The sequence below is a fragment of the Nicotiana tabacum genome, chromosome 18 (genome assembly GCF_000715075.1).
Source record: "Nicotiana tabacum cultivar K326 chromosome 18, ASM71507v2, whole genome shotgun sequence".
Classification (NCBI taxonomy): domain Eukaryota; kingdom Viridiplantae; phylum Streptophyta; class Magnoliopsida; order Solanales; family Solanaceae; genus Nicotiana; species Nicotiana tabacum.
Window position 1 is genome coordinate 42,777,062 of NC_134097.1, and position 18,527 is coordinate 42,795,588.

General features: G+C 37.2%; 1 protein-coding gene across 8 annotated transcripts; it reads right to left on the minus strand.

Annotated features, from left to right (window-relative positions):
• Positions 1–8,700: 8,700 nt before the first annotated feature.
• Positions 8,701–17,304, minus strand: LOC107789833 (zinc phosphodiesterase ELAC protein 2-like). 8 transcript variants are annotated; one of them, NM_001325483.1, is given in 13 exon segments: positions 8,701–9,031; positions 9,258–9,903; positions 10,032–10,435; positions 10,601–10,648; positions 10,750–10,885; positions 10,958–11,226; positions 11,327–11,728; positions 11,838–11,893; positions 12,342–12,396; positions 12,491–12,535; positions 13,680–13,769; positions 15,204–15,415; positions 17,083–17,277. In NM_001325483.1, coding segments are annotated over 12 exon segments (2,499 nt in total). In that variant the 5' UTR covers positions 15,282–15,415; positions 17,083–17,277; the 3' UTR covers positions 8,701–8,761.
• Between the last annotated feature and the right edge of the window lie 1,223 nt (positions 17,305–18,527).

Genomic DNA, 18,527 nt, shown 5'->3' on the forward strand with positions numbered 1-18,527 from the left:
GAACACGGCAAACAATTTTTCGACATATTAGAAGTAGTACCTCATGTGTAATTAAAAATCAGATTAGAAAATGGATAGACTAGTTAGCAAATAGATATGGACAAATCATTTTTCTCGAAATCTTCATCATTAATTGAACCAAAATGACTTCACCTTGTCTTCTGGTGCTTCAAAAATCAAACTAGCTAAGTTCAAACACTTACAATAAAATACATTCTTATGCTTAAATTAACATTACAACCCAAACATAAGAGGTTTAACCCTTAATTTAGACATGAAGATCTATAGTGAAATCCAAACACTTCTGAAAACTTGTTGGTCTGGTTTGAAGTCTTTTGCAAATCTGACCAGTTAATGGTCAAGTCCATGAACTACAACCAAACATTTAGTCACTCCAGTTCTTCTCCATCATTAACTACTATAGAAAATCACTTAAACAGGTACAAGATATTATGAATGTATCTGAATAAATCACGATAAAGCCAGTAACAAAAGCAAAAAAAAAAAAAAAAAAACTTAACCAAGAAAACTTACATGATTTCACAATCATGTCAAATAATGAAAGCAGTTAGTTCACATAGCTAAACTAACATGAGAATTCAAGCCAAATTACGTGAAAATCAGAAACTCGTTCACTCAAGACAAACGGAAATACAAGAGTGTTTGAACTTACCTATTCAAAGCAAGAAAAACACTAAGAGAAGGCCAAATTCAGAAGGTGCTCAGCAACAACTTGAATAAATCAGCAGCAAACCAACAGCAACAACTTGAGTTTTAACGTTTTTGTGTGAGTGAGGGTGAGAGATGAGATTTCATGGAGGGAGGTTGTCCGTTCTGAGGAGATGAGCGCTGTTGGTGTCTTCAAAGAGAAAGCGAGATCTGATCTTTTTTCTTTTGTGTCTAGGTTTTAGGGATTTAAGGGAAGGGAAATGGGTATGGGAAGTTTTGGATCAGATCTGGGCTGGGCAAAAATTGGCCCAATTTCACAAGACAAACCTTTTTTTTAATTCTTTCTTTTATTTTCTAATTTTCCTTTTCTTTTAATTAAAATTCTACAACTTAAATCCTAGATTATCTAAAAATGTGAAATTAAACTAATTAACTGATTATAAAAATTACTTAATCCTAAATCAAAAGGGAAAAATCAATAAAAGGAAAAAGTGTAAAAATGAAGCATTTTTTTTTGTGATTTTCAATTTTTATAAAACAAGTAACTACCAATTAATCCTAAAAATATAAAAATAAAGCCTAAATACCATGCGTGATATTTATTTTTGGTATTTTCAAGATTTAAATAAAATAAACATGCACAGACAAATGCAAGCACTTAACAAAAGATGCTACAAAAATCCTATAACGACCCAACCCGTCGTCTCATGAGAACCGCTTCGTTTTTTCCATTTCCTGTTTCGTTATTCTTCATGATCAGTGTCTTGTGTGAAAGAGTTGAATTGGGTTGATTTTTGGAAGGAAATGAGACACTTAGCCTCTTTAAGGAAGGCTTGTTTTGGAAAAGTCAACCGGATGTTGACCTATGAGTTAGAGGGCTCGGATGTGGATTCCGACAATTCGGTTAGTTTCGGGGGATGATTTGTGACTTAGGAGTGTGATCGGAAGTGATTTTGGAGGTCCGGTGTAGAATTAGGCTTGAATTGGCGAAGTTAGTATTTTGGCGATTTCCGGTTGATAGGTGAGATTTTGATCTGAGGGTCGGAATGGAATTCCGAGAGTTGTTGTAGCTCCGTTAAGTGATTTGGGATATGTGTGCAAAATTTCAAGTCATTTGGACGTGATTTGGTTGGGTTTTTTATCGAATGCGTGTTTTGGAAGTTTTAAAAGAACTTAGGCTTGAATCCGATGAGAATTGATGATTTTAGTGTTGTTTGACGTGTTTTGATGATTGGAACAAGTTTGTATGATATTTTGGGATATGTTGGTACTTTTGGTTGAGGTCCCAGGGGCCTCGGGGTGATTTCGGATGGTTAACGGGAATTTTTTAAGTTGAAAAATGCTGCAGAAATGCAGCAGTCAGTGCAGAGCAATTTTGCTCTATGCGATCGCATAGCACAAAAGGCTGCGATCACATAGAAGGATTTTAGGGGTTGTTTGGTTGTTCAATGCGATCGCACAGTGTTGTTTGGTAAGACACTGCGATCGCATAGGGCCTGTTGCGATCGCATAGGTTAATTTGAGACCATGGAATTTTTGGTCTATGCGATCGCAGGGCTCAATTGCGATCACATAGAGTTAGCTACAGTGATCCGGGCAGAATGTTAAAAATATTTCATCCGCGAACCCAAACTCATTTCCTCCATTTTTGAGCAACTTTGAGAGCTTTTGGACGGGGATTGAAGGGGGTTTCGACGGGAAGTGATTGGAGGTAAGTCCTATGAACTAAAAATACGTTTTTATTGTGAAATTGATCTTGGAATCCATGGAAATTTAGCAAAAGAGGAAGAACTAGGGCTTGAGTTTTTAATATTTCAAATTTGGAATTGAGGGGTAATTTAGACTCCGATTTTGGTAAATTTGATATGTATAGACTTGTGGCGAGATAGGGAATCCGATGATGTCAATTTTCTGATTTTTTGAGAAGTGGGCCCGGGGCTCGGGTTTTGCCAACTTCGTAATTTTCGATATTTTTTGAGTCTTTTCGATTGGGTTATGTTCCCTTAGCCTATTGTGACGTACTCATTGTGGTTTTGCTTAGATTCGATGCGCGTGGAGGCCGATTTGAGGGGCAGAGGCGTCGCGAGCTAGAGATTTTGCCGGTTCGAGGTGAGTAATGGTTATAAATGATGTTCTGACGGTTTGAAACCCCGAATTTGCACAACGTGGTGCAATGTTGAGATGAGACACACGCGGTATGATGAGCGTGGGGTCTGTTACTACTAAGGACTTAGACTCGGTCCATCCCGTTTGATGACTCTACTGTACTTTTGACTGAGACTTAATTAATATCATCATATTATGAGTTAGTTGCCATGTTTGGGGCCTTGTGCCGATCTGTATAACCCTTAGGGGCAGTTGTATTGGTTGACCTCACCTTTCTTGCCAAAAATCATACCATCAGTCATGTTCTTAACTGATAAACATAATATGAACCAGCTTTAGAAATTGTTAAATTCTAATGAGAGTAACGTGTGGGTTCAGAACCCCGTCATATCTTAGTTTGCCCGAGAGGCCAAGTCTATATTGACTGAGAGGGGTCGAGAACCCCATTGTTACGGTATTTGATATACTATGAGTCGGGCTGCATACCGCAGTAGTATATATATATTATATGGATCGGACTACACGCCGCAGTAGTATATTATATGGATCGGACTGCACGCCGCAGTAGTATATTATATGGATCGGACTGCACGCCGCAGTAGTATATTATATGGATCGGACTGCACGCCGCAGTAGTATATTATATGGATCGGACTGCACGCCGCAGTAGTATAGCGCTTGGGCTGAAGGAGCCCCTCCGGAGTCTGCACACCCCCAGTGAGCGCAGTCGACTATTCTTGGATCGGGCTGCACGCCGCAGCAGTATATATATATATGGATCGGGTTGCGCGCCGCAACAGTATACTATATGGATCGGGCTGCACGCCGCAGTAGTACAAATATGAATTCGGTTATCGTGAGGAGTAAATGAAATGAATACTGGCTTAAAGGACTTTTAACTGACTTCTTTATTCAGTTGTTGTTTTTTATATTCTCACTGTTTTAATATAGAACTGCATAGTGTTTTACGAGTTTTCTTTCCATCAATTATTATTTATTACTATTACTCACTGAGTTGGAGTACTCACTGTACTCCCTGCACCATGTGTGCAAATACAGGTATCCCGGAGGCATAGCTTGAGCTATTTGCTGCTGTTCAGCTTATTCCGGAGGCATCGAGGTAGCTGCATGGCGTCCGCAGGACCCGATTTCTCCCCTTATCCTCTTTATTTTCCGCATTCTAGACAACTCTATGTATAGGTTGCTACATAGACTTGCATTAGAGGCTCTTGGCTCGTGACACCAGATCGGTGGGATTTATATTGATATTTTATGGATTTTTCCGTACTGTTTACCTATTATTACAGAGTTATAATCATGTTAATTTGGCATTAAATCCTATTAATTGGTAATGAATTCTACATTAGGGATTGTGAGTCACGAATTGGTCGGGCTTTCCTAGCATCGTGTTGGGCGCCATCACGACAGGGGATTGGGGTCGTGACAAATCCACGAAATTGCAAACAATGGGAAAATTTTATTTTTGTTTGAATTTATGGGAATAATTGATATATGGCAAAAATCACGTGCTCGCACCTACCCCTCTTTGCTTGGAAACACGAAGAGTTTTCGTGCAAAGATAAAGTGAGCGGATACGAGCGATTTTTGCCCGTTTGAATACTCCGTGGGAAGCATTTTCTGAAAGATTTGACTGCACCCTACTTCCGAGGTTGCCTACATATCCTTGGCTAAAAAGGAATCAGGTCAGTGTAGTTCGGGAAGTTTTGGTAGCTGGGACTACCATGAAGATGTGATTTCACTGTTGCTGCTGCTGCTGCTTACTGAACCCCTTATTACACCATGACAAAATAAAAAAAACTAGACTAGACTATAATCTATGAATTACAAGAATTCTATCTATATATTCAAACTTGATCTTGTGATTCCTGTTGCCTTTTGACTTGTATTCTCCAGGTGAAATTCCTTTGTTGCCGACTTAAATTGTAATCTGAGATGCTTTCCCTTTTCTCCAGGTGGACGCCTGATTGCTGAACTCGAAATGTACTCTGAGATGCTTTCCCTTTCTCCAGGTGGATGCCTGACTGCTGAACTTGAATTATATTCCTGTGCTCTCCAGGTGGGCGCCTGACTGCTGAATTTGAATTGTATTCTCGTGCTCTCCAGATGGGCTCCTGACTGCTGAACTTGAATTGTATTCCCGTGCTCTCCAGGTGGGCGCCTGATTGTTGAACTTGAACTGTATTCCCGTGCTCTCCAGGTGGGCTCCTGAATGCTGAACTTGAATTGTATTCCCGTGCTCTCTAGGTGGGCTCCTAACTGCTGAACTTGAATTGTATTCCCGTGCTCTCCAGGTGGGCTCCTAACTGTTGAACTTGAATTGTATTCCCGTGCTCTTCAGGTGGGCGCTTGGCTGCTGAACTTGAATTATATTCTCGTGCTCTCCAGGTGGGTGCCTGATTGCTGAACTTGAATTGTATTCCCGTGCTCTCCAGGTAGGCTCCTGATTGCTGAACTGGAATTGTATTCTCGTGCTCTCCAGGTGGGCGCCTGACTGCTGAACTTGAACTGCTTCTCCCTGCTCTTCCAAGTGGGTACCTGATTTCAACAAAAATAGACAAAACAAAGAAAATTTTCTGCCCCAATTTGGTAACTGGGCACATATGTGAGTGTTAAACTGAATCATATTACCAAATATTACTAAGAATTTGAAAGCTAGGTTCCATTATCTAGGGGGGTCCTGACAACTCTTAACTAAACGACAATTTTAAATCTAAGTTATATCTTTTAAAGGTGTGACTTCCGCTAAATCTTGTTATCTAAGAGGGTCTTAAACTACTCCCCATTATCCATGAGGGTCCTGAAAATCACAAGTCAAGTTTTATCTTAAGAGTGATAATTTTACGACTAAATTATATTACCCTACACCAGAACTTACGCTAAATCTTGTTATCTAATGGAAATCTTAAAGCTAAGTCCCATTATCCAGGAGGGTCCTGAAAACTCCTAATTGAATCATATCTTAAACATGCACACTTTGAAACCAACTAATATTCCTTGGGGTACATTTATGCTAGATTTTGCTACTTATGATTGTTTTGATTTTTAAACTAGGTCCCATTTTTCAGGAGGGGCCTGAAAATTTACGGTCAAACCTGTTTGGTGCTTGCCTTTCCTTATGGAGGGTTTCTCCGAAACAAATGAAATTTTCTACCCCTGTTTCAATCAAAGAAAAATCTTGTCAATTTAAAAATATGGTGGTTGGTTTGTGGCCTTGACTTTGAGGGCGATTGCTCCTTCACTTCCCATGATCACTTTGATTTCCACTCGAAGACCTTGCTTGTTCATTGACTAACCACTTTCTTTGTCACCCTTATCACAGAAAATACCTCTTCTCCATTAAGACCCAATACCCTCTATCTGTTGCATTGCTCATAAACCACCATTTACCAAACCTTTGTGTTTCACGTGAATCCCAAAGCACGTCAATTGCCACCCCACTAAGTGCGTATGATGTTCTTTCTTGACTTAAACTACGGGTTTTGGCCTTGAGGTCTGTTGCTCATTCACTTTCCAAACCACCATTTTTTATGCTTGAATCTCCAACTAACTTCGGTAGTTGTCCAAGGCCTATGATGGAACCCTTTTCTTATTTAGTTAGGGTATATTTGGCCCTTTGCCGAATATAAATAGCTCATTGAGTTGTACTTGAGAAAAAAACTTATTTCTTCTTCTATTAAATATTTCTTTTTTATTTCTTCTTCATTAGCACCTTTTTTCACTAAAAATCATACCTTCATTATTTTTTGTGCTTAAATCTCCAACAGATCTTGATGTTCTTCTGCGTTTTTGTAAGAAAGACTCAGCCAATTCCCTGTTTTTCCCAAGACTTCACTTAAATGTTTATGGGCTGCATCTCATGGATGCTTAAGAAACAAAATAGAAGGTAGTAATACATACGATGTAAAAGGGCATACTAAGAAATAAACAAAAACAGTCAGAACCACTAGTAACAGCTATATTTGAGTACTTTAGTTTAATCAGTTCTATTTAGGTAAAGATACTTTACCAAGACACTAAAATAGAGGACATGTAAAATTTAGGTTCCGACCCCTCAAATAACTAAAATCAGGCAAGCATATAGATGAAACTTAGGCCGCAGTTTGAATTTAATCAGACGAGACTAAATGGCGGAGAAAGAGTTAGAAATTTCATGAGTAGCATAATAATGAATGACCAATAGAAGAAGATGAATGACCAATAGAAGAAGAAGAAGAAGAAGAAGAAGAAGAAGAAGAAGAAGAAGAAGAGAAGAAGAAGAAGAAGAAGAAGAAGAAGAAGACATATTGTATAAATTGTAGATAAATTGTATTATGATTGTAGATGCTTTATTTTCTGTTTTCACAAATAAAAAACGTCTAAAACTTCTACAAATCTTCTGAAAAAGCGCAATTATGTCAAAAATCACAATTATGCTACAATTGGATGGGAATTGGGATATAAAAATTCAATGTATCTAGTTTGTAGATATTTTGTAGCAAAATTGTAGATTATTTGTATTCTAATTGTATGTGTTTTATTTTCTGTTTTTCACAAATCAAAAACGACTAAAACTTCTACAAATCTTCTGCAAAAAATGCAATTATGTCGAAAATGCCAATTATGCTACAATTGAAGTGGGAATTGGGTTATTAAAATTCAATGTATCCAGTTTGTAGATATTTTGTAGATAAATTGTAGATTATTTGTATTCTGATTGTAGATATATTGTTTTCTGTTTTCACAAATCCAAAACGACTAAAACTTCTACAAAATCTTCTGCAAAAAACAGTCTACAATTTTTCTACAATTACTGCAATATAATGTATGTCATGTCGTCGTCTTCTTCTTCTTCTTCTTCTTCTTCTTCTTCTTCTTCTTCTTCTTCTTCTTCTTCGACTTCGAGTTTCAATCTGAAATTCAGCCAAAACCAAGTCTAAATCTTCACCAAAACTCCTCAAAATTGAGATATAAACTCCAAAACATATTCTCAATTATTTACAACAACACCCAATCAAAACAAATAATGATTTTTGAAAACCAAATTTGAATTCAAAGCTTCAAAGCTTTTTAATAACTGTCAATGGTGGAATTGGTGTTGTCTTGTCTTTTTGAAGGTTTGTTCTTCTTCATTGAGAAAATTTGAAATTAAAGGTAAATGTGTGTATAAACTTTGAAGATTTGACTTCAATTTTGATGAACTTTGTTGTTCTTCATTGATGAACTTCAACTGGAGTAAAATGGGGAACTAGCTTTGTTGAAAGGTTTCTTCAATTTTCTGTGAATTTAGAGGGAGAATTTGGTTTCAAAAGATAGAAAATGGTAAAAAGAACGTGGGTATGGGTAAAACGTGGGTGGGACTGAGAGGTTAGGAGAGAGAAACGTGCAGATTCCTTTAATTAAGGAGTAAAAAATGTACAATTAATTATACCCTTAATTAATTATGGTATAGAATTGATAATTTGGTATACTAAGTGTAATTAAGTCAAACCTTAAACAGTGAGGTTAATAAGGTTTCCTATGTGGCATAGAAATGTAAAAATCACTTCAATAAGTCATGGATAATATGGATACTGGTTAACACATTTTTTTATCCATATCAAACATGGATCAGATTGAATAATTTATCCGTTTTTACACTACAACTTTTCGACCCGACACATATCCGAACCAACCAACACATTTGCCCCCGCTATGTGACGGTAAACTCTGATCCGAAACTCTCCGAGAACCTTCCGATTGAAAATCACGTATTTATAGTTGTACAAAAGACAAACCCATTTCTGAAAATATCGATTTTTTAGAGCTGGTTATACGAACTGATCCACACTTGACAGAGTTTAAATAAATCAGTAATCCACGGCGGTTTGGAAAGGATACTTTTAAGATTTTATCCATTTTACCAATATCTAATCAAGTATACTAACATGTGAAAGATAACTTTTATGTCGGTAACTCAGAAGCTGTGTCTCAATAATTTACTTTAAGTTCACTCCATGGTTCTGAATAGCAATTTTAAGTAGGGAAGAACCTTAGGGAGCAATTGCAAATCTGCTAGGTTTACACTCATTAGGTCAAAAGCAATACAAGTTCTTTGCATGCTCACTTCATCAAGTGCAGGTACTTTTGGGTATCTTTGGCTGAAGTGAGTCAATATTATGCGGTATGCACCAGCAGAACGTCCCACTTCTATAGCTTCCTTAATTGTGCTGTGATTTCTTGTTATAGCCTCCTCCAACAGGCCATCCTCGAAGGTCGCCTGCAGATAATATACTAGTATGTCAATCGTCAACTGGTAGAATTTATGCACTTTGCTTAACAAAGGATAATTTACTGTACCAAAATGATACTAAAACTGAAATCCAAGCCATGAGCTACTATCTGAATAGCCAACTTGTTTTTGACACAAGGGAAAGTTGGAACATAACTGATCCCTAACGTGACCTGCCCGATGAATAGAAAAATCTGCACAAGTTTGCACTGACCTCATGTATAAGAATTGTTGCTCCAAGAGATGCTTCTATAACTTCTGAGCATGGCCTCGTGTCACCAGAGTACACAACCTTCCAACCTGGTACTACTTTTCCGCAATTCATTCTTTCTGCTGATTCTAAGATGATACCAAATGCCCCAGGACAGTGTACAACAGGGAAGCTGATGAATCTCACTAGCCCTGCTTCACTTAGAACTTTCTTGAAATGCTTCAGCAATTTTATGTCATCAACTGGAGTGCTTGGCTTCATTCTTTTCGAACAGCGCAGCAGAGAACTGTCTTCAGAAAGACAAGTCAACACAGAATGATCTCTACTTTCATCATTCATGCCCTCAGAACTCATTTGATGATCCTTGTCAAAAATAGAATCAGCTTCCATATCATCCCACTTAGCCACTGTAGTGCTCCTACAGTCGAGGAACAGCATGTCTAGGTCTTCTAGTTTTTTATAATCCTTGAGAAACTCCCCAACCTGCTCTGGCCCAATAACCAGCATGGGTTCATGGGGTACTCCCTTCAACAAATCGCGTCTCAAAGCAAGTATTCGTGCCAAACCTGCGTGGTGATCAGCATGGATGTGAGAAATCCAAATGCATTTAAGATTTCTAACTGCACTGTCTGCACCATTGATGCCATATCTGTCAATGTTATTAAATAAATTAATTCATGCGGTTGAAAGAAGGTATGGAGTGAAAAACAAAATAGAAAAATGATAAAAGAGGTTCTGAACAATACAACATAAATCCTAAGAGTCCAATGCTATTACCTCCTCTTGAGTTGCGCCAGGGATCCTTCTCCACAATCAAGGAGTAAGCCCCCTTTAGAGAAAAGATTAAAATAGATGGAACTGACATTTCGATATTTTGAAGGTATAGAAGAACCGGTGCCCAGAAAAACAATCTCCAGATCATCTCTCTGGACATTATCCAGACACCTAGGGGCAGCATGTCCAGCCAACGATGGATCTCCAGTCATAACTTCACTGTCCTGCCTGGTGAACAGATCCGCCTCATCTTCTTTAGGTTTGTGCCAAAATGTGCTTATGTTCTTTGCAGCATCAGCAATCTCAGGAATCTCTGAAAGTAACTCTTTAACGAACACTGAGGAGGTCATCCTATTTTGAACACTTGATCTGTCCAATCCCAGACGTCTAGGAGGACGTAAGGTGAACTGTTCAACAGGTCAGACAAGAAAAGTTCATTACAAGAATGGCCATGCAAGGGTATACTTTTGCTCCTTTTGAAAAGTAAATATGGTTTCCAGCACATTATAGTGCTGATGATTTATAATACTGTCACCTTTCCTAGAAAAATTTAATCCTGGAGTCAACAATACCTTTAAGAGATTTTCAGCAGATATGCCACAAACCTTCGAGATAGAACCCTGCAACGACAAGCATCATATCACCTGTTTTCCTCGGGTATTTAAGAGTTCTCACAAGTGACTATCAACTTTTAGAGCTTCAAACAAACCTCCACTAGTACCTTGAAATTTGGTGCTGCAACATCATCATTCTGAACAGAAAAAAGACTAGGAGCAGGAAAAAGTTGCGGACACAAATAATGCAGTCTTGTGGCTATTCTCGCACTAGATTCTAGAATTGGAGTTGTTTCATGCTTCCTGTGACAGAATGACTAAGAACCAGTGTTGATATGTAAAAATCTGAAATAATCATGAAGAGAAGTTACGGACCTTGTAGTTCTTGCCATAATATGTTGGGCAGAACCAAATTTCCTCATCCATTTCTCATAAACTGGACTGCTGACAACAGTAGCAGGGCTCAAATGAATGATGCAGTTCACAACCTTGGTTGTCTCTTGGGAGTTACTTTGGGAATCTGAATAATAGGCATTAAGAGCTTGTGCAGACAGTAACTCTTGTGCATGAGGTTCTGTTGGACAGTCAACAATCAGTACAATGGGACCAGGAATAGGTGGGCCTATTACATCATCTGGATGGACCTGAATGAGGCAAAATGAAAGTCAGCTGCAATTTAATAACGAGGCACAAGAACTGCAGAAACGAAGTGTATAATGTAGTTCTAATGAGTGTAGAACAGACCTCGATATCCAGAAGATCTGACTTCACACTGATACCATTTTGCAATTGTCCAAGCTTTCTCCCCTTTTTGAGTCCGCAAGCTTTAGCCTTTCTGGGGTCAAACTCCCCTCTGATGTCATGTAGGTTACAAATATATACAATGGAGGTATCATTTGAACTAAAATGAGATCCATCCAAATGAGTCGGTGTTAGGAGAATAGCTGATATACTAACTGCCTTGAACTTGCCTTCAGCTTGCAGCTCCTCCGCATGTAGTGAGGAAGCTAGTGCAGCTCCATTTCCATGAACCATAACATTGTCACTTCGTGGGATGATATGTGCTTTGACCATGGTAGCATGAGGGACAAAATTCTTCATTGCGTTAACCAATAAATCAAGATTTGGAGGACCCCATATGTCAACCTTAAAAGACCAATAGAGATGCTTTTTTAGTAAATAATAGCACCACCGTCGCTTTCATTTTAGTGATAAGTATCATATGAAAATAGGAGAGGTAAGCACTGGTACTCACATGCTCAGTACTCTCAGGACTTCCATTTTTTATGCCAGCCAAAGACAATAGCAAACCTGAGACGCAGTGGATTAGGGATCATGAGGAAAATGATTTCACGAGAGATTTGATTCTTGAGAACTGTGATAAATTGTACTCCTTCCGTTTAAATTTAGATGACGTAGTTTGACTTGGCACAAAGTTTAAGAATAAAAATAAGACTTTTAAAACATGTTGTGCTAAAAGCTTGAGGGCAAAATCTTAGTGGGGCCATAATATTTGTGCGGCTATAAAAGCTTCTTGTTAAGGGTAAAGTGGGAAGAATGAAAAGTTTAAAGTTAAATTGTTTCTAAATATAGAAATGTGTCATTCTTTTGGGAACGAATTAATAAGGAAAGTGTGTCATCTTAAGTGAAACAGAGGGAGTACCATATAGAAAATCAATTTAATTCTCTAAGAAAACTAAAGGGACAAAACAAAATATGGTTTAAAAGTAGTTCATTCCCCGAAGGTCAAGATGCAAACCTGGAAGTCCTCCTGCTGTCTCTGAGCAGACACGAGTGAGACATATGTGGTCTACCTGTAAATTGACAACAGTATGTTTATACAACAAAAGCAGTAACCAATTAGTTGTGTAAACTTTGAAACTGAAATTGTGCATGTGAGAGATATACCTGAGATAATTTAATCTTATGCTCAGCGCAGAAGCGTTGTAATCCCTGCAACATGAGTACTGATTTGAGGAATAACACCTTATAGATGTTCTTACAACTAACTAGAAAATTCCTGCGAGCGGGTGATTTTTTTTTTAGGGTGGGTGGGGGGGGGGGGGGTTAAACAAGTGGATAATATCTGTTGTGCAGAACAAGTTGGTTATTGATTTTTACAGAATATAAAATGCAGAGCTTCAATCCTCATTACTGAAACCTATTTCAAAAGCTGCCAAAATTCTACTGGAAAAGAATCACAGCAAGTGTCACATGCCCTCCTCCAAAGCTCTGCTCCCCCCAAAAAACAAAGAAAAGCTTGTAATGTTCACCTGCTGACGATGAACCAGCAGATACAGCACCAACTACGGATTATAATTTAATCAATTCAGTTCAACCTAGAGTTGAATCTGGATCTTCACTTCGGCAAACTAACTCAAGATTAACACTTAACAGAGAAAGTTTGGGTTTAAGCGTTCTTTCAATTTACGTGAAGATTGAATCTGACAGAATACTTCCTACTCATTATACTTTGTTAACAAAAGCCCAAACTTTAGAAATAGCATTGTGTTGGCATCTCCACGCTGCCTCTTCCTAGAGCTTTTGAATTAAATTGTATTGCACAATCAAGATACAATTTAATCAGCACCAACTACGGATTATAATTTAATCAGCAGATACAGCACCAACTACGGATTATAATTTAATCAATTCAGTTCAACCTAGAGTTGAATCTGGATCTTCACTTCGGCAAACTAACTCAAGGTTAACACTTAACAGAGAAAGTTTGGGTTTAAGCGTTCTTTCAATTTACGTGAAGATTGAATCTGACAGAATACTTCCTACTCATTATACTTTGTTAACAAAAGCCCAAACTTTAGAAATAGCATTGTGTTGGCATCTCCACGCTGCCTCTTCCTAGAGCTTTTGAATTAAATTGTATTGCACAATCAAGATACAAAATTACAAGGTATTATATTTGGAAATGTGAGAATCCTTGACATGCTAGTTGAAGTATCGCCTAATGGATATCCTTGAATTCAATAACCATATTTTAGACGCATAATGAAATAGCAGGCTAGTTGAAGTAAGCCCCAATCTACTATCCAATAAAAAATGTATTGTGCAATAAATATTACTATCACTCAAGAGTTACCTCTCCAGCATTAAATATGAATCTTTCATTGTTAAAGAAGAGCAGAACAGACGGGGATGTTTCTTGGGTATCCATTCCTGTCCCCAGAATCTGTAATAAACAGGAAAGTAGCAGTTACTACTACAAAGAAAGAGAATGTATTTAAAGAGAGAAAAAAAGGAACAAAGAAATATGAAAGCATCTCATTTTCTGTCAAGACTAAAGGTAATTAATAATTCACCAAACAGATTTATGGTTGTCTTAACTTTATAGATGATAAAGATACATAGGTACGCAAACAGTTTATGAGAGTATTCCATCTATGTTTTGGGATGAATGCACAAATTCTTTTGTTGGCAATTTTGGCATAGACTCTCAGACTCGATTGTCCAATATTCAGTTCACACGAGAATTCTAAAATCGGGCTACACCTGTCAAAGGGTGTTAGAGAGCATCAAACATGCTTCACGGATTCTTGACGTACTCCACCAATTGTCTGAAGATCTTGAAATTAATGCTCATGTTCTTTCACAAATAAAAATGTACAGTTTTTCTTGTGCACATGGGTTGCACACCATTACTTCACTAGTCAGTAAACTTGTGTCAACACTTTGTAAAGAAGCAAAGGAATTAAAAGTACATGCCACTAACATACAATAGGCAGAAAAAAAAATGACATGTAAGCTCAGAGGAGGATCAAAGTCCCCAAACTCAAACATCCAACGGTCTGGACACAAAATCAAAGACTCTAGACAAGCGTTTAAGAAGAATATTATGGTCAATACTATGATTTCTAAAGAGGGTATTTCTCATATTTACATAGTGGAGCACAGAATTTTTTCAAGAGAGCCACACTTCGGCCCAGTTAGTGTGACATAAAGAAAAGTTTATTTCAAGGCCTTGTAATATTATGGTCAATACTATGATTTCTAAAGAGGGTATTTCTCATATTTACATAGTGGAGCACAGAATTTTTTCAAGAGAGCCACACTTCGGCCCAGTTAGTGTGACATAAAGAAAAGTTTATTTCAAGGCCTTGTAATAGCTATAGAACACAAATCGACTCCTCTTATCATTAACACTTATTCAATGGAAGTAATTAAGATGTTACATGCTGGTCATTTGCCTTATAACCCTATTATAACTGAATACATGTCACTGATGGCTCGACTAGGGAATCCAGTCATAAGCCATACCTTCTAGCTAAAAAAGAAGTAAAAAGAAGCTTTTTCACAAGACATAAATTTTGGTAGTTTCTTCAATATTTGCTAATGATGCAATATGACAAACATCCTAAGAGCTACTTTTAGTTGAAAAAAAGTGGTATGTATATTAATTATATCTATGCATCAACATTTCTCACTAGGAAGACAAAAGGTTAAAACTTGAAAGGGGAAAAATATTGCTGGAGATTATGACTGACAAGTTCTATGTAGAAACTAAAACTTTTAGTTTACTGTCACCCCCCCCCCGAAGTCCCAGCAAACAAGTTTGTGGGATTAAGCAAGCTGAAGAGATAATGAAAACAGTGCACAAGATAATAACCTGAACATAGGCTTCGGTATTTTGGCGACTAGTGCTGCCACAAACATCCTGGCGAACATTATTCTCATGCCTAGACATTCTGTACCTGTGCAAAAGCTATCGCTGCAGAAATTGACGAACAGGACTGTAGCGGCAGCCCGCAGAGGGCGGCAAACTGGCAATAATTTAAGCTATTCGGAACACAGTGAGGAACAAGAAAACCTATTCCGAATCTGTGAGAAGAATGAAAGAAAAAGTTACTTTTACCCGTCTATCCAACATTATAAATTTATTTACCCACCTATTTACCCCTCACAAATAGGTATCATTAATTATGTTTTCATATATTTTTTCAGTTTTTACAATTTGTTTTGCAAAACCTTTTCAGTATCTACTTAGTTTAAAAAAACATATTTTGCAATTTTTGTTTTTATGTTTTACAAAAAGAAAATTCTTTAAAAACTGAAAAATGAAAATATGGTTCGGGTTATGGGTTTTTTGTAAAACGGGTTGGGTAAAAAAAAAAAAGAAATGAGTCATTTTAATCTGGTGCTGCCACATGGCACTCCATCCAAAACAGGGTTTTTTTTTTCCAAAGTATGACGGTAGGGGTATAGATAGCCCAATAGTATAACAAGGGGTACATGTAAACAATATTTGAAAGTAGAGTGCTATATTTGGCCCTTTGCCGAATATAAATAGTGTCACACCTCCTTTTTACCTACACCCGGAAGGGTATAGGAAGTTTTTCCAATTTAAGTGACAATCGAAACGGGATTATATTATTAAAAGATTCAGAGTCGCCACTTGGGAGATTTATGGTGTCCCAAGTTACCTGTTTAAAATCCCGAATCGAGGAAAGATTGACTCTGTATTATAGTCCGCGAACTAGAAATCCGAGTAAGTAATTCTGTTAACCCGGGAGAAGGTGTTAGGCATTCCAAAGTTCCGTGGTTCTAGCACAGTCGCTCAACTGTTATTATTGGCATAATTATCTGATTTTAAAACATTTTGAACCTATGTGCAATTTTAACTTTTTAACCGTTTTTATTTAATTAATTAAAGGAAGATTGTAACGTCATTTAAAATATGTTTCAAACCATGTCACATAAATGCACCCGCAGTCCGCAACACATTTTAACAATTAATCATGCTTTATTAAAAGGATAGACTAAGAAAAGAAAGCATTCAATGCTGCTAGTTCTGATGAACTCAAGAAAGGAACACGGCAAACAATTTTTCGACATATCAGAAGTAGTACCTCATGTGTAATTAAAAATCAGATTAGAAAATGGATAGACTAGTTAGCAAATAGATATGGACAAATCATTTTTCTCGAAATCTTCATCATTAATTGAACCAAAATGACTTCACCTTGTCTTCTGGTGCTTCAAAAATCAAACTAGCTAAGTTCAAACATTTACAATAAAATACATTCTTATGCTTAACTTACCATTACAACCCAAACATAAGAGGTTTAACCCTTAATTTAGACATGAAGATCTATAGTGAAATACAAACACTTCTGAAAACTTGTTGGTCTGCTTTGAAGTCTTTTGCAAATCTGACCAGTTAATGGTCAAGTCCATGAACTACAGCCAAACATTTAGTCACTCCAGTTCTTCTCCATTATTAACTACTATAGAAAATCACTTAAACAGGCACAAGATATTATGAATGTATCTGAATAAATCACGATAAAGTCAGTAACAAAAGCAAAAAAAAAAAAAAAAAAAAAAAAATTAACCAAGAAAGCTTACATGATTTCACAATCATGTCAAAATAATGAAAGCAGTTAGTTCACATAGCTAAACTAACATGAGAATTCAAGCCAAATTACGTGAAAATCAGAAACTCGTTCACTCAAGACAAACGGAAATACAAGAGTGTTTGAACTTACCTATTCAAAGCAAGAAAAACACTAAGAGAAGGCCAAATTCAGATGGAGCTCAGCAACAACTTGAATAAATCAGCAGCAAACCAGCAGCAACAACTTGAGTCATAACGTTTTTGTGTGAGTGAGGGTGAGAGGTGAGATTTCATGGAGGGAGGTTGTCCGTTCTGAGGAGAGGAGCGCCGTTGGTGTCTTCAAAGAGAAAGGGAGATCTGATCTTTTTTCTTTTGTGTCTAGGTTTTAAAGATTTAAGGGAAGGGAAATGGGTATTGGGCTTGGGCCCAGGAAGTTTTGGATCAGATCTGGCTGGGTGATAATTGGCCCAATTTCACACGACAAATCTTTTTTCTAATTCTTTCTTTTATTTTCTAATTTTCCTTTTCTTTTAATTAAAATCCTACAACTTAAATCCTAGATTATCTAAAAATGTGAAATTAAACTAATTAACTAATTATAAAAATTACTTAATCCTAAATCAAAAGAGAAAAATCAATAAAAGGAAAAAGTGTAAAAATGAAGCATTTTTTGTGATTTTCAATTTTTATAAAACAAGTAACTACCAATTAATCCTAAAAATATAAAAATAAAGCCTAAATACCATGCGTGATGTTTTTTTTTTGGTATTTTTTATGATTTAAATAAAATAAACGTGCACACACAAATGCAAGCACTTAACAAAAGATGCTACAAAAATCCTCGAAATTGCAAACAATGGGAAAATTTTATTTTGTTTGAATTTATGGTATTAATTCATATAGGACAAAAACCACGTGCTTACAGCTGCCATCTTTGCTCGGAACCACGAAGAGTTTTCGTGCAAAGATAAAGTAAGCGGATACGAGCGATTTTTGCCCGTTTGAATACACCGTGGGAAGCATTTTTTGAAAGATTTGACCGCACCCTACTTCCGAGGTTGCCTACATATCCTTGGCTAAAGAGGAATCAGGTTTGTGTAGTTCGAAAAGTTTTGGTAGTTGGGACTACCATGAAGATGTGATTTCACTGTTGTTGCTGCTACTGCATACTGAACCCCTTATTACACCATGACAAAATAAAAAAAACTAGACTAGACTATGATCTATGAATTACAAGAATCCTATCTATATCTTCAAACTTGATCTTATGATTCCTGTTGCCTTTTGACTTGTATTCTCCAAGTGAAATTACTTTGTTGCCGACTTAAATTGTAATCTGAGATGCTTTTCCTTTTCTCCAGGTGGACGCCTAATTACTGAACTCGAAATGTACTCTGATATGCTTTCCCTCTCTCCAGATGGATCCCTGACTGGTGAACTTGAATTATATTCTCGTGCTCTCTAGGTGGGCACTTGACGGCTCAGCTTGAAATGTACTCCCGTACTCTCCAGGTGGGCGTCTGACTGCTGAACTTGAATTGTATTCCCGTGCTCTCGAGGTGGACTCCTGACTGCTAAACTTGAATTGTATTCCCG